The sequence below is a fragment of the Drosophila novamexicana genome, unplaced genomic scaffold (assembly GCF_003285875.2).
Source record: "Drosophila novamexicana strain 15010-1031.04,08,12 unplaced genomic scaffold, DnovRS2.1 tig00001466-arrow-arrow-pilon, whole genome shotgun sequence".
NCBI lineage: Eukaryota > Metazoa > Arthropoda > Insecta > Diptera > Drosophilidae > Drosophila > Drosophila novamexicana.
This window is the reverse complement of record NW_020824862.1, coordinates 270,299-286,205: the sequence shown is the minus strand read 5'-3', so window position 1 is coordinate 286,205 and position 15,907 is coordinate 270,299. Positions and strand designations below refer to the sequence as shown.

Here is a 15,907-nt window from a genome sequence, read left to right as displayed (position 1 = left end):
ACTAACTAAGCAGATAGTTAACGTGCGTGAAATGGGCATGGTAAATACGTAGATATATCTATATATATATGTGTGCCGTATATATATATGTATATATATTTATGTACATATATCAAAAATCCAAATCGATTGGCAGCCTAGTTAGGCGGTTCTGATAAGATAGAAGACGCGCCGCGCTACGAAAACGGTGCGGCACACTCACCAAGTACACACACACACACACACACACACTCATAGATAGACAAGCAGCAACGATATATACATAAACGGGCGGAGGCATCGAGAGCTGTGCAAGTCCCAAGTACTAGTCGCGATTATACAATTATTAGGCAACAAGCAGGAAACATGAGCAGTGCCGTCCAAGTCAACGCTACCAGTGCCAGCAATGGCCATTCCTTGCAGGAGGAGTGCGCCGCCGCCAGCAACAGCACCTCCGGCACGGCAGCGGCGGCAACGGCACCAGCGACCCCGGCGATCCCGGCGAGCGACAGCAACACCGAACAGCTAAAGATTTTGGGCCAGCTGAGCAGCATCGAGCAAATCAACGAGCAGCGACGCATCTTCCTCAAAAGCACCATCAACGAGATCCAGGAGGAGGCCAGCAACGAGGCGGAATCGTTGCCCGAAATGCGCAAGCCGCCGCCCAACAGTCTGGCGCTGAACGTGAAATACGCGACGCTGCCGTCCCCGTCATTGGTCACATCGACGCTGGTCCGTTCGCCGCTGTCGCCGCCACCCAAGCCGCCCATGTTGAGTCGTACGCGCAGCACCGGCTCCGGCGATGGACGCACGCCGTCGTCCAATGGGGATGTGGCCCTACTGCGGCACAGCGTTACGGAGACGGCCGTCGCAGCAGCTGCACCAGTTGCGGAAACAACAAAAGCAACTGAAACTGCAACAACAACAACAACAACAGCAACGAGCGCCGAGCAGTCGAGCCCAACGCCAGCAACCATATCGGCAAAGCACTACGAGAGCCTGATCGAGGAGCTGCGCTGTCCCGGCTGTGCGGGCCCCATGAAGGCACCGGTACTCCTCTGCAAGAGCGGGCACAGCGTGTGCGAGCAGTGCACCCGCATTCTGCTCATGTGTCCGCTGTGTAAGGTATGTCCATCAGCAGCCGAGATATCATTTTCTATATGCACACACAGTTGTACATATGGCAATCAGTTGCCTCTCCGTCTGGCTGACGTCAGTGTGTCGGGCAAGCGATATCTAGCACTTCGCATCTTATCGCTTCTACTTATGTTATATGACGTCTTGCCAGCAAAATACAGTGAAGCCTCTCAAGTCATGGTTGTTCGCTAACGGAACCTTGTTTTCTAGTTTATCTAGATGCTTGAGTGTCAGCCCGGGCATCCATATATTCACTTTGGAATATCTCCTATCGTATTCCCAGAGTTCAAAGGGATCAACGACTTTTTGGGCCAAGCTTTAAGTTTTGTCCGACTTGCATTCAATTTAGTTTCAAAGCTCTACATAAGAACTTAATGAATACGTGCTTCAGCGCTTTGGGCAATTTCACCCGTCACAGTGAAAAATGGGCGGAAGACGGTTGCATGAAAGTTGTTTGCTCAATTTCAAAGATCCTTGAGGGAATTTATTTTATACGTGCCACGGGTAAGGCCGGGTTATATTAACACGTTCGTCTTGCCGATTTTCAAGCATCTACCATATCTCGCCAAAAGTAGTTATACTCAATTCATACCTACAGGTAAAATCGAAAATAAATTAATTAATTAATTTTGTTTATTTTTGGATTAAGCCTTTTTTATGCCAATATATAGTATATAGGCAATATATATAGTATGCTGATAGTGATTCCGATTTTTCCAAATCCAATAAATCAAATTTTAATACATTTTAATTCTGTTGAATGCAATAAAAGTTTATTTGCTTGGCAGCTTAAACAATATCATTAAAATGCTTGCAAGCACTATTGTCCAATATAATATAGATAGATGGATAGATATATAGATAGATTCAGAGCCGAACAGGATTTCTCCAACAGATTTTCTTAGTTAAACAGAACAGGCTACATATATATATATATATATATATATATAGATATATAAAAGAGATTTATCGGAAAACAATCAACTTTGATTTGGTAAACAACATATGGAACAAGATTTATATATGTATATATAGTACATATATATATTCTTGATCAGTATGATTGATGTGTAATTAAAATTTTGACCAAAATGTGGCTAAAACTTGTTGTTAGCGGGCTTTTGCCGTATCATATAAATCTTTGGAAAGAATCGGTCGAAAAATAAGATTTTATATGGAAAGCCTTTCGCACTCGCTCAAGAGATCTGCCCAACAACAGTTCCAAGTCCAACCAAACACATTCTCCAACGCATGTGTGAGCCCGTATCCAGTCGGACTTCTTTAACATATAACTTCTATATAGGAATAATTATATAAGAAATATGATTTGGAAACTGAAGTTTAGTCTTAATAATACGTTTGACAGCCTTCAGGTAAACATGACTGATATGTCGATATGGTCTTGCTCTCCCGTCCACTTCGCGAGAAGAGCATCAAGAGTTCATGTATTGCCATTCTTCTTATTTTTATTGCTCATTGCAGGAGGGATTCACCAATTCGCGCTCGCTGACAATCGAGGCATTGTGCGCCAAGGCGCATTTTGGCTGCAGCTTTGCGGCGGGCGGCTGTGGGGTAAGGATGCCGGTGGCGCTGCTGCCGTGGCATGAGCAGCAGTGCATCTATAAGCCGATGAGGTGCTTCATGGGACGCGTCTGGGGTGATTGCAAGTGGCAGGGCAGGGAGGTGCAGTGGAAGCAGCATCTGGAGGAGCAGCACACGGACAAGCTGTTCCGTGCCGCCAGCGCGGATATTGTCTGGAATATGGCCGTGCGACGCAAGCCCCTCACGGGCTACTATGTGTTCCAGGCGCACGATGAGATGTTCAACTTTTACGAGATATACGACAAGCAGCGCGTCCTCTTCACCATGACATGCACTTCCAATTGGCGCGAGAGCAAGTACAACTATGCCTACGAAGTGACGCTGCTGCAGCCGGACAACGAGGCGCTATCGTTGACCCAGAAGTTTCCAGTGCACAGCGAATACGACAGGGATATTCTATTGGAGGGCACCTGTGTCAGCATTGGCCTCACCGAGCTGGCGCGCTTCGTTGACGACGAGAAGGTGAGTCCAAGGTGAGTGAACCCAAGTGGCAAGCGTATAACACACTTTCCCTGCCCGCAGCTGCTGCATTATCGGGTGAACGTTATGGCGGTCAAGTCGCCGCGCCGCCTCAAGCCCGTGCGCCAGAGTCTGCCGCAGCCACTCGACTATAAGCAGACGAAGCATGTCGGCGTCAATGGCAAAAGCGTGCCCGCCAGCATGATCATAACGAGAACCTACAAGGAGGCACTTGGCGAGGTGGCACCAGCAGCAACTACGCCGGACACACCGGACTCCGAGGAGAACGGTGGCGCGGTCTTTGAGATGGAACGCAAGTGGGGTACACCACAGTTGCACTTCAATCGCAAGTATTTGAAGAGCACGCCCAGCGACGATCCCAAGAATCCCGATACGAAAGAGGACGAACTGCGGCCGCTCCATGGTGCCACGCGCTCCAGCACTGGGGCCCACGAGGACAAGCTCTCCCTGTGCAGTAACAGCACCAGCTATACCAAAAAGGTGTCCGACTCGCTGCGTCGAAGCTTCCGTTCGCTGAAAACCGACTTGATTGAGCTGCGACCCTTTGCCAAGAAGAAGACAACGCCAAAGACGTCCACAGCAGCAACAGCAACAGCAACAACAGCGACAGCGTCTACAAAAGAACAATAGGGCTCCCAGATCCGTTCGATAGACATTTATATATATATATATTTATATATAGGGCTGCTCCTCAAGACTTGCCAAGCTGCCAGATTGACGGAGCGACCAGAAGCCCGGGAGCTTGTGATCAAAAATAATTTTGCTTTGGACTAAATTTTTTTTTTTAATTAAAATGTGAATAGTTATTCTTTTTAACTCTACAAAAACTGAAATCCATCTTGAGTTTTGTTAAAAGTTTTTAGTTTGAAAGGATATTGCTAAAATACTCCAACTATTAAAGAAAAATTATGTAATTAACCCATTTAATATCATATAAGCGATCTGAAAGGTTAACAAAAGACTACAGGGCCATATTCATGAGGCTTATAAAAATCAAAATAAATCATGGGCGGTTTCTTAAATCGTTCGATTGAATTTGAAGCGTTTTTATCTCTGTCAATTTGTATATTGACCCAATTTTATATATATATGTTGATACATATGTATATTTTCGAAAATATATTAGCTTATGATGACTTTGCCAAGTTAAATAAACTTCGGGAGTCTCCGTATTTGATTCGGTTGAATAATAGATGCTTAAGGGAACATGTTCATGGATTTATCATAATCGTCGGTACTAAGGACTGCAGAGTCCTTGGCCGCTTGTTTTGTTGCTTTCTTTAAAAATAAGTGAGTCGTCAAAATGTTTGCGACTTTTCACCAATTGGTCATTGGTTATTTAGCATTGGTGTCTTTTTCTTACGCTAATGAAAATTAAACTACGCATATAATGTACAATCATTGAGAGCGGCCATTTAGTTTAGATAGCAGCTGTGCTACAGCAGACCCTGCATCTCGTTCATGAACTGCAGGTAGGCGTCATCCTTAGTGGGTGGCTTCTTGTGTGCCTCTGGCGGCGCATGGATGCTACGTTCGCTAACATCGTGACCGCCAGCTGGATGCTTACCTCTCGCTACTCGGCGCTGATCTTCGCGTTTCACACGCAACGTCGAGGGCACAAATCGGGTGACATCCGCGCTCAGATTCCTTTAAAAAAGATAATCGCACATACATTAATAGATGTAAGTGGGCAAGGATTGAAAGGAAGCATACCTTATCTGCGGCTTAGCTGTGATCGTGGTGACGCCTTTGCCCGGTTCCTTGCTTGGTGGCGGATTTGTATTACCATGCTTAGGATGATGGCCACCCATGCGCGGCGGCATTCCTGGCGGCGGACCTGGAGGCATGCGTATGCCCATGCGCGGCATGGGGCCCAGAGCGTGTGGGGGTCGTGCTCCTGGCGGCGGGCCAGGCGGCATACGCAGGCCAAATCCTGCTAGACCTGGTCCGGGTGGTCGCATCGGTGGCGGTCGGAACATAATACCCGGCGGCGGGGCTATGTTGCGCAGATGCGGCAGTTGTGGCAGCTGCGGCGGCGCTGGCGCACTTGGCGGCAACGGTATGGCAGGCAATGAGGGCGCTGTTGGCGGCGCTGGCACCGACGTTGTGGCTGCAGCAACAGCTATTGGCTTAACCGGCTCTTTGGCAGCATTGCTAGTGGGCTGCTTGGCATCGGCATCAGAGCCCATATCATCATCTGCGTCGTCATCGTCGTCTTCGTCGTCATTGCTACTGCTGCTGCTGCTACTGTGGCTACGGCTGCGGCTGTGGCTGCTGACATGACGACGGGCCGGTGGCGATTTACTCTCTGAGGCGCTGTCGCGCTTCTCATCCTTATCAGTGTGTTCCTTATCGTGCTCCTCGTCACTCTGCAGTTTTCGATGCTTGCGCTTGTGCACATGCTCCATTTCTTTCATGAAATCGTCAATGTTCTGCATGCGCTGTTGTAACTTGGGGCTGGTGGCCGTTTCTTCCTCGTCGCCCTCGTAGTCGGTGTTGCCCTCTGCATCCGAATCGAGCTCTGACATGGCAAAGAGATCAGGCGGCGGCCCTGGTGGCACACCAAGCCAATCCTTATCATCGTCTTCTTTTGATTTATCCGACTGCAAGTCGGCCGCAATTTCGCTGTTCTTGGCAACACCCGGTGGTGCGCCAGGCGCAAAAGGCGGCAAAGCTAGCGTCATAGGCGGCGGTGGCATACGTATGCCGCCTGATCCACCTGGAAAGATGATGTTGCTGCTATTATTGCCACTGTTGGCTGTACTCGTGCCGCCTGCACCAGCATTGGCTGCTGTCACCGGCGCTGGCAGTGGGATCTCATCGATCTGTACGCTCTGGGCATGTTTGACGCTCTCGTAGTATTGTTGCTTTTTCAGACGCTTCTTCTCGTAATCCACCTCCTTGCGCTTTAGTTCCGCCCAGTGCTCGGGCTCATCGTTATGCTAGCAGAGGACAGAAAACGAGTTAAGATTTGGTTGGGATTTATGTACGTACACTTACATAGAGTCGCATAACTCGATCAAAGGTTTCCTTCAGCTTCTTGCGCTTATCGCGCAGCACCTTTTCATTCAGAGGCGACGGCTGCAGCACATTATACTCTGCAGGGTGAAAAGAGATGCACAGTATCTTCAATGTTATGTGGGTTGGTTATAAATAACATTAGATCTGATGATACTTACCCATCTCGTCTATCTTTTCCATCTCTTCAAGTATCTGCGAGGGATCCTTGTTCTTGAGCACGGCAGCTCTCACCATTTGGCGCTGTCGTTTGTTCTTCTTCAGCTCCTTTTTCCGAGCCTCTTTGCCTGTGTGTATGGATGGGTGAGTAAAGATTCGCGTATGTGTATACTACAGCCGGGTGCTACTTACGCGCTTGGTCTGTTGGATTCATGTATTTGCCACTTTTAGTGGTGTTTATGGAGCGTCGCCCCATCTTAATTTGTTGATTTAATAAACTAGTTTTAAAAAATTCTACTACAGGCCGTCTTTACTCCGGCTTTTTGGCTACTAAAGTACTAGTGCTGCACAACGCACAAAACACTGAAGTTCGTTTTCGATTCCCATGCAATCGATTATATCGATGACAAGCAATGATTATGGATACAAAAACAAAACTCACGAGCACAGCAAAAAACAATCTGGCAGCACTGAAACATCGTGTATTAAATGATGCCGGCATATCAACGAAGAGGCACCATAAAACAAAACAAAAATGTCCGACAAGATGTCGCATTACAATAGTCTAGCAAACGTGTTTGAATTTCTCAACATAGACAGCGATTCAGAGATTTCTGACAGTAAAAATGGCACGAGCGTGGTAAGTATTAAACAAGCAAGCACAATGTTGACTGTGTCGGTTGATCCACAACTATTCAAAATACACGCAGCCCCCAGTGGCAAACGCCACTCACGATCTCACGTGCAGAAAGCCCCAAACGGCAGGTGATATGGACAACAGTGACGACACGGATATGGATTCGGACGTGTTTGTCGTTGTGGATTCATCAAATGCCTCGTCAGACGTAAGCTGCTTCAGCGCATCAAATTTGAGCAGTTCATCACGATCAGTATTAGAACCAGAACTCTGGGATTGCCTGTCAGATACAGACACCATACCAGAAACCGAAAGCGATAGCAACACCAACACCAATGGCAGCAGCAGTAAGTTGTCCCGTAGTCACAACTATAACAATCTCTCTCGTAGTCTCAACCATAACAATATCAGCCTAAGCACAATATCGATCGCATCTGACGGCGCATGCACCATGGATAGTCGTTTAAGTACTCCAATCAAGCGCAAGCAAGACTGCTACCCAGCCAACAGCAAGTTGTCAAAATGTAAGCGTCTTAACTATTAAGTTGAAGCATCTATGAATTAAGTAACATTATAAATTTACACAGCTTGTAATGGACGACTGAATCTGGGACTGGAAGTGAATGCCACGCCGGTGTTGAACCCTAATGTGATCACCACGCGAAGCGGACGAGCTGTGCGCGCACGCATCGACAACAAGTTTGATTATTCGTCGGAGCCGCAGGATGTTGATTTAGATGATTCCGATGATCCTGATTTTGGTGACAACGATGTTGAAGACGATGACGAAGACTACACCCATGATAAGAGTGAGCCTTCGCGCAAACAGCGACGAATTTCCATGCGCAACAGCTGCAGTAGCAGCGACGCCAGCTCAATGATCGAATCGGATGCATTTATCTATCTGGACTTAAAGCAGCCGGTGGCAATTGTCAAGAGTGAGCCCACGGCTGATGCTGCTATAGAGTTCGATAGTGAGCTGAAGACGCGCCTGCAAAAGTTATTGGGTCTTGTTGCACCGCAGCGCCGCCTTTACAACCCCATGTCTAATTTTGAGCTTGAGGATAATCATATGGATGAAGATGATCCGCCGCCCACGTTGCGCAGTCGTTTATGGACAGCTAAAAGCAGCGTTCCGCCTTTAAATGTGCCTATGCTTACAGAACCCCCGCTGCCAAGCCCGGTAGCATCTCGTATCAAAGCGCTTGGATCCGAAATAACAAATGATATGAAAATGCTGCTTATTGACGACATGGTGCAGCGCGCCAATGCAAACTATTTTGAGAGTCAAACTCCCCAACATATCAAGGAACCCATCGATCTGAGCGGCTTACCCAGCGAGGAGCAGCGTGCGCTCAATTGTCAACAGCACAAGAAGATCCCCAGCAATATGGGGCCCCATACGGGCGTATATAGCTTCGTGGATTCGCTTCGGTGTGAGTTAATTGACAAATTTCTTAGTCTAAGAACGAAATTTGACAAAGTGCATATTACCTAAACGAGAAAGCCCGACTAATAGACACCCCTTAAACATAAACAAAAAATCTATGTAACCTGTGCAATTAAGGCACCGACTGTACTTCATTTTCGCGATAGAAAATATATTTGTATAAGGTTTACTTATGTTAATTATTTAAGTTTGTTGCATTATTTCCATAAGATTCCACTTACACTTGGCACTTGACATCTAGATTTATGACCAAATATCATATTAAAAAATCTTTTCAAGACGCTCACTCCTGCATCCACAAATCACATTAATCTGTGTATTCTAGTCACAGCTTCAAAACGATACATTTTATAAGTATTTGAGGATCGCATAGAAAGGCGGTTCAAATATAACAATGGAGTATAGGAATAGGTGAAAGATCAGGGGCGATTTACTATAACGATTATAACATGTATCAAAAAAGCTTCTAAATTAATATACACTTTGTTGATTGTATTTATTTTAATTAGGCATAACTAGTAATATGTCAGTTTAATTAACATTTACAATCGCTATCCTCATGCTCATGTTCACATCCAAAATTAATAGGTAGCAAGTGAGTGGGAAAGAGAGAAATGAAAGGAATTGAAAGAGTTAAATTTAATGTCGTATCTTTGTTGGGTATGACAGGAAATTTCATCTTTAATATGTAGATATAAGTATTAATTGGTGTCATGAAAATCGCATAGAAGGGCGATTCGCACATAACGAGTTAGTTGTTCAAGTGCATATGAGTTTTATTTGATTTGCTGCATTTCAGAAGCCAGTTTTAAGTGCAATAGTCAACCACGACTTTCAGAAAACTTAAAATAAATTTGTAAATATTGTTAGTAATGCTCGCAAATGCCTATTGCCTTAACAATGGCTACAAGTATGTATTTTTTGCAGCAACAACGCCCTTAAATATGTGTCATCCACTTGCTGTGAATTTTCGCAAACGGGAGTTTGGAGCATGCAGGGTGCAGCTGGCCAAGACCCTATTCAACATACTCAATCACACAGTCTTCCATTGTGGCCTTCGTCCGAGCATTGTCTGGAGGAACTGCATGAACACGCCCAGTAGCATCGAGCATCGGATTGAGGCTGGTGGTCAGCGCCTGTCGCGCATTGTATTGTGGCAGAACATAAAACAGCCTGGAATGATGGTTAAAGTCCTGCTGCACGAGATGTGTCACGCGGCTGCCTTTGTTTACCACGGTGAGACAGGACATGGCGACAACTGTCGCAAATGGTGAGTGACCAACAGACTTCACAGATTAACACATTCATATATATGTAATTGGCTTAACCACAGGGCTTATCGCGCCAAATCAACGATGCCTGAGCTGCCAGAGATTGGCGATTGCAATGCTAGCTACAAGTACACTTGCCTCCTGTGCCGTGGCCGCTCGTTTGGTCGGATTAAGTTTGAGGATGAGGCGCAACAGCTGCGTTGCCACTACTGCCAGTTTGAGGTAAATGTGGAGGCCTGCAGCGTCGAAAATGTCCACAATCTGTCTCTCACCGACCAGCTGGTGACACCCTATAAAGAGTTCGTGCGCGCAAACTATGGAAAGTGCGAGCAGAGCGGCCACAGCGCCAAGATGCAAGCACTCAATGTGCTATACAAGGAGCACCAGCAGCAGGCGGCTTCCAATTGATGCTGAAACACAAAGCTTTAAATTTGTTGTTTAATTTTTTTTCTTTATATGCATAATTAGGTTAAATTAAACATGTTTCCTTGAATTCTTCTGGCAAACAAAAATGAATTTTGATTATAATTTGAACACTTTTTATTGCAACAAGGCTTTGCTGACAAGGCTTTGAATTTTCTTCTAACAAATTACAAATGTTTTAAATTTAGTGGAACGTTTTAGGCCAGTTAGTTTAATATACCACATAAATAAGATAGGTGAGAAAGCCGCAATCAAGACATCATGCCCTTGCTGCGCTTAAAGGCAGCGCCCGCCTTGCGGTTGTGATTGGCGCGAGTTGATTTATTTGCTTCTTTCTGGCCGCGATTGCGGTTCGTTTGCTGCGTTTGACCTTGGCCCTTGGGTGCGCCCACTACGTCAGTCTGGGTGCGCTGCCCGTACTTGGCCATTTGGCGCTGTTGATAGCGTGCACGTATTACCTCGGGATTCTCACAGAAGTCGGCGCCTTTTGTGTTTGTTGCCGCATTGTGCTCATCATCGCTGCTGGCGTCATCCTCATCATCCTGGTCGTCTTCGAAGGCATCTTGCGCTTCGTAAGCGCTACTGACAGCTGTCGCCGAGGCTTGCTGCAGCTTGGCACGCAGCAAACTCTGCGGCGGCGCTTGTCCCTCATTTAATGCCTCATAGCTGTCATCGTATTCGTCGTCGTACTCGGCTCCGGCCTCATGAGGTGTTTCCTCAACCAATGCATATTGCTGATAGCGCTGCTTTAATTTGCCAATGTCGCGTTTGTCGTCCAGCAGCTGCTCGGCATTGCGCGGTGCACCAGGCAGGCCCTTGCCTTGCTTAATAATGCACTGTGGATTATCATGGGTAAGCACATCGTACTTGTCGCCGTCGTGTACATTGTAATGACGAACACCAGTTTGCCGCTGCAATTTGTCCTGGGGATCGGCTGGTATGTATACCTCCTGCCTATCCATGTGCACTAGATCGGGCGGCAGATTGTCATCTAGTATTGCGGCAATCGCCTGCTCGCTGTTCTCGTAACGTGTCAGCACCCGACGAATGAATCCCATGCCCAAATCCGGCAAGACATCCAGCACGGCGGACACTTCTAGATCAATGTCACGACCGCCACCATTTACTTCTGCTGCAGCCGTTGGCAGCGGCGAAACACGCGAATCTTCCACCTCATCGTCCTCTTCGTAATCAGAGTTCAGACTGCCGGCCAGATGCTCATCAGCAAGGATACCATTGGTGCAGGCGCTTAGTGCCTTCTGGTAGCCAGTTATTACAAAATCTACTTTGTAGTTTTTGCTGTATGTGGAATATGAAAAGTTGATGTGCATCACATTTTACGCCCATGACAGTCACAGTCACTCACATGTTGGGACAGCGGTCCAGCAGTAATTCAATGTCGTTCTCGACCGGATACTGACGCTGATAGTCAACCACAAAGGTCTGTGCTGATAGACATTCCTGCAGCAGCTCAATCATCTGCTGGCCACGTCCAGACTGCAGCTGCGCAGAAGTTATTCGCCGAACAACGTTCAGGAACTGTTGACGCGCCTCATTCAGCCAACGCAAGGAACTAGCCTGTGCATTGTTCAGATAAATATTTCTATACAGCATTGGGACGGTCAGATCATAGAAATTTGCAATGCTGTCGACAAATGGAAATAGAGATGCATTATACAACCCATCGAATTCTCTCTTTTTCTCTCTCTCTTATACCTTTGTACAAGTTTCATCTGCTCACAGGCCGCGAGCAGTGTGGGGCATAGCTGGAGGAGCATGCGCAGCGTATAGGCGCAGTCTAAGGCAAATAATACAACATCATCATAGGGCGTATCGGCATCGGGATCCAAGAGTGTGCCCCCGCCGGCGCCTTCGCAGCCTTCGTTCTCGACCTGAATTTGCATGCTAAGAAAGGCATTCTCATAGAAAGCCAATCCTTCCTCCAGATCCTTTAAATAGTCCGGCTGGATGCGCAACACTGTCTCAAAAATCTGTTGCAACATCTTCAAATTCTGCTCATCGGCATCGCCCACTGCAATAACCAGATCAAACAGCAACGGCACGGACATCAGATAGTTTTCATACAATAAGGAACTGTGCTGCTGCGGCGTTATCCATTCTGTAGCTGATTCCTTTGATGTAAGCAGGCGCATAACAACACGCACCGCCCGATTCAGCAGTTGAGCATAAAGTGACTTTGCATTGACCAGTGCCACCTCATTTACTTCCGGCGTATTGCTGTCTCTTTCCGTTCGGTAGTAGGGATTGGCGCGTTGCAGAAAGGTAACAACAGAGGCCATTGCCGATTCCTCGTACACCATATACGACCAGAATCTACAACGAATGAAATTAGAGAAATATTTTTGGGTACGTCCGTCAGGAGTAAGCCCTTACTCGTGATGACTCAGCTGCAGCAGAAACTCGAAATCTTGCAGGCAGCCAGCGGCAATATGTTGCCACTCTTCCAGTGCGGCACCAGACTTGATGCGGCCATAGGAGCTTAGCATGCATATGTAGCTGCTAAACGCCTTGTCACGTGTCAGCCAATGCACATCCTGCAATAGATCATCGGTGATTTGTAACCGTTAAATCAGTTAATACCCTTAATTGAACTGCTTCTTACAAGCGCAGGAACTTGACGTCTGACGCCATCGGTGTCAGTTAGCGTTAACTTCAAGCGGTCCAACGGCAGCTTATCCGGATTGCAGTTATTATTACTAACGTCCAGGTTCTGGCAGATCATCACTGCGAAAGCTGCAACAAAAACAACACAAATGTGCACAAATTGAGTGACACTAAAACAAGACAGGGCTGTTAAATGAATATATCGATTAATATAAATTTTATGATAATGTAATTGCGATAAGTACGATGTTATGATCATCGATACTTTTGCGCTATATATTATTATATATTGGAAATATAGATGCCGGTTTTTTGATCGCTCGTATGGTACAATGAGGAAAACAAATTTCAAAAGTTGCCATCTTTATGTTATAATTCTGTGTATAAATACATAAATGCACTGTTGCCTTATTTAGCAGAAATTTATTTGACCACAGATAATGTTTTATTGTAAATTGCCAATTAATTTAAAGTCTTCATTTCTTTCATATACACAAATAATTTGAATTAGTTTGTTGCCGCTCAATACTGTATAAAATTGTTCAACACTGATTCCAAGCAGTCACTGCCGCTAATTTGACACACATACATAAACTTTGTTGCTTTTGTTACGATAGCAAAAGACAGTTCAAATGAGCCATTCAGTAATGTCACTTATTTAGCTAAAGGATGGTTGAAACGTATATGTGTGTACTTTTTTATTTTTATCATAGCTTGTATGCTAAAAAGGTATCAAATAATATATCCTGAGAATTTAAATTAACATGTGTTCTCGCACATAGCTCGATATTAATTGGGAGTATCGAATCATTATTTTGTACATACATAGGTTGCACAATTACCATCACTAGAACGAACTAGAAGCGGGAAACTCTGCATTGTTTTAAAAGGCTTACGCCAGTTTCATTGTAATTGTCTGATAAAATGTGTGATGTTGGAAATCTTATTGATTTAACAGGTTGGGATGAGCCTGTCAAAGATGAAACAGTCATCGAAGATGTTCTTACTAGAGCGAATAATTTTAAGGGACCCTATGATCCTTTTGATTCGATGGAAAAAGAAGCCTGCATCAAGGTCTGTTCGCACACACACATATGCAATACATGAACCCTTTGTTTTAATCACTTTTACCACTACACAGGGCGAAAATTTTAAAAATGATATGGAAAGGACACAAACTACGGTAGACATCAAATTGCATGAAAACGAAGATAATGACTTTAACAATGAGACACCACCCGTTACCATGGAGTTTTCACCGAAAAATGCAGATGCGAACAAGAACTCCTCGACTGGCAGTGAGTCGCGCCACCGAACTCTACAACAGCTGGCCAAGCTGAATGCCACAAGGCTATCCAGTATTAAGACACCAACGCAAAATCAATTGGCAAATTTTCCTTCAAATGTAATTGGATCCTGTTTTGAGAGCTCGTTTCTAAGCGAGAATCTGCAAATGATTGCGGCAGAATCGCCCGTTAAGCTGATAGAAGATGAGCCAAATCCAATCCCAGACACTAGTCCAGTTACCCCGCTGAGTGACGATGCCTGCTCCAATTCAGAATTCGAAGCACGCTTAAAGATGATGCGAATTGCTATGTTGGACTCCCCAGCTAAATCCGACCCACCTGCAGCTGTTCTTAGCGAACAGAATCTAATGACAACTACACCAACAACTAGTGTGAATAGTCCCACGCTGGGCACAAATGCGGCAGATGTGGGAAAGCTCTTGCAAGACCTGAAGTGTTTAATTTGTGAGCACGTTGACATATCCAAAAGGGAGCAATTCAATAAGCTCCTTGAATCGATCCGTGCCGCTGTCCAATGCAGTACCCCAACTGCAGAGGTAAGTGGTCGGATGGGAAAGGAGTCACCACACGTGTACACACGCCAGGCAACATTCGATCTGGACCTTGAGCTACAGGTTAGTTTTAACTGCGCGCAATCCAAAAGAAATAAGCATATATATATTTGATGTTTTTTGTAGAAAGGGAAAGCAGCGTCTGCAGATAATGTTAGGACGGTCAACGAAAACATACAGGAATTCCCAGATGCAATGACATGCTCTTCGGCTACATATGATGCTGAATCACTTGACAAGCCAGCAAGTCCGGCTACAGAAACTGAATATCAAAAACAAACTCCCGACAAAACACATAAGAAACCAGATTCGTATGTGACTGGGGTTGTTGACGATAATTTAGCACTACAAATAAACGAACTTTTGGAGCGGCACAACCTAACCAAGCTACATAACAATGACAGCGACCAACATCATCGCGAATCGGAGCACAGCCAAACTGTAATATTTGTTGTAAACTCAACGGGCGTTAATCAATTACCCAACTGCATAGTGCATCCGAGCACAACCAGAGCAGTTCAATCAGTTGCAAATAATAGCCAGGAGAATACGTTGCGACGACGATCATCATCCCTGTCAATTCACGACAAGTCCAAGCAGGATCGGCCAAAGTCACCGGCGAAGCAATCTTCCGGTGACAGCCACAATCCCTATGTGCCTTTGAAGGCGCTGTCCAACGTGGGTGACAAAATGAATGCAATGGCATCCTTCAGACAACGTCGCAATTCGTTTTCCATTGGTTCAACTGTGGGAAAAACGAGCGCATCTGCTGCCGCACAGGCCAGAACCCATATGGCTGGCGGCCGCACCAAAGTCACAGCCATAAATGAGTCCCAGATTAAGCCCTGTGCGTCCACTAAAGTAAATATACCCGTCAAACGTGTAGTGCCTATGGTGAAGCCAACGTTAGCATCCACGGAGGTCACATATTTGAATTCAACGACAGCGCGTTGCAACGGCCAAGACACGCCCATTACGGCAAAAGGCAAGACGGGCAGCAAATTGTTTTGTACCAGCACACCCATGCCGCAGATGCGTTCCTTTCAGCGCAGATCCCTGAAACCAGTGATCAGCTATTCCAGTTCCTCGTGCGCGTCCACGCCTAGCTTGCGACCTGCAAGTTACACCAAGAAAGCTGCACAATAAATGCCAGCCAAAATGTGATGTTTCCAACTAAAATAATTGAAATTCGATTGGAAGTACTTCAAAGTTAAATATAAGAAGCCGTCCGCGTTTTATTTTTTAACGTCCCTTGTAAGTTTAAGTGA

At 45.7% G+C, this 15,907-nt stretch overlaps 5 protein-coding genes across 6 annotated transcripts; 3 read left to right on the top strand and 2 right to left on the bottom strand.

Annotated features, from left to right (window-relative positions):
* Nucleotides 1-175: 175 nt before the first annotated feature.
* LOC115767841 lies at nt 176-3,849 on the top strand. Its single transcript, XM_030712189.1, has 3 exons — nt 176-1,104; nt 2,599-3,180; nt 3,241-3,849. Exons 1-3 carry the CDS (start codon nt 346-348, stop codon nt 3,826-3,828), a joined length of 1,929 nt encoding a protein of 642 aa, XP_030568049.1. The 5' UTR covers nt 176-345; the 3' UTR covers nt 3,829-3,849.
* Nucleotides 3,850-4,611: 762 nt separating this feature from the next.
* LOC115767842 (WW domain-binding protein 11) lies at nt 4,612-6,685 on the bottom strand. Its single transcript, XM_030712190.1, has 5 exons — nt 6,568-6,685; nt 6,378-6,503; nt 6,199-6,296; nt 4,912-6,140; nt 4,612-4,845 (listed from the first exon to the last, which is right to left on the bottom strand). Exons 1-5 carry the CDS (start codon nt 6,629-6,631, stop codon nt 4,635-4,637), a joined length of 1,728 nt encoding a protein of 575 aa, XP_030568050.1. The 5' UTR covers nt 6,632-6,685; the 3' UTR covers nt 4,612-4,634.
* A 191-nt stretch (nt 6,686-6,876) lies between these two features.
* Nucleotides 6,877-10,241, top strand: LOC115767819. Of its 2 annotated transcripts, none has more exons than XM_030712155.1 (5): nt 6,877-7,015; nt 7,086-7,536; nt 7,600-8,448; nt 9,390-9,732; nt 9,796-10,185. In XM_030712155.1, exons 1-5 carry the CDS (start codon nt 6,911-6,913, stop codon nt 10,139-10,141), a joined length of 2,094 nt encoding a protein of 697 aa, XP_030568015.1. In that variant the 5' UTR covers nt 6,877-6,910; the 3' UTR covers nt 10,142-10,185. The 2 variants fall into 2 exon arrangements, with proteins under 2 accessions (XP_030568015.1, XP_030568016.1); XM_030712156.1 differs by lacking the exon at nt 6,877-7,015 and having other exon boundaries at nt 7,277-7,359; nt 7,424-7,536; nt 9,796-10,241.
* Nucleotides 10,242-10,255: 14 nt separating this feature from the next.
* On the bottom strand, nt 10,256-12,966 carry LOC115767817 (activating signal cointegrator 1 complex subunit 2). Its single transcript, XM_030712154.1, has 5 exons — nt 12,780-12,966; nt 12,551-12,711; nt 11,873-12,490; nt 11,523-11,801; nt 10,256-11,455 (listed from the first exon to the last, which is right to left on the bottom strand). Exons 1-5 carry the CDS (start codon nt 12,897-12,899, stop codon nt 10,408-10,410), a joined length of 2,226 nt encoding a protein of 741 aa, XP_030568014.1. The 5' UTR covers nt 12,900-12,966; the 3' UTR covers nt 10,256-10,407.
* A 483-nt stretch (nt 12,967-13,449) lies between these two features.
* On the top strand, nt 13,450-15,860 carry LOC115767861. The gene is made up of 4 exons (XM_030712219.1): nt 13,450-13,510; nt 13,611-13,855; nt 13,923-14,702; nt 14,766-15,860. The coding sequence occupies exons 2-4, from the start codon at nt 13,706-13,708 to the stop codon at nt 15,783-15,785; spliced, it is 1,950 nt and encodes a 649-aa protein (XP_030568079.1). The 5' UTR covers nt 13,450-13,510; nt 13,611-13,705; the 3' UTR covers nt 15,786-15,860.
* The last annotated feature ends 47 nt before the right edge of the window (nt 15,861-15,907 follow it).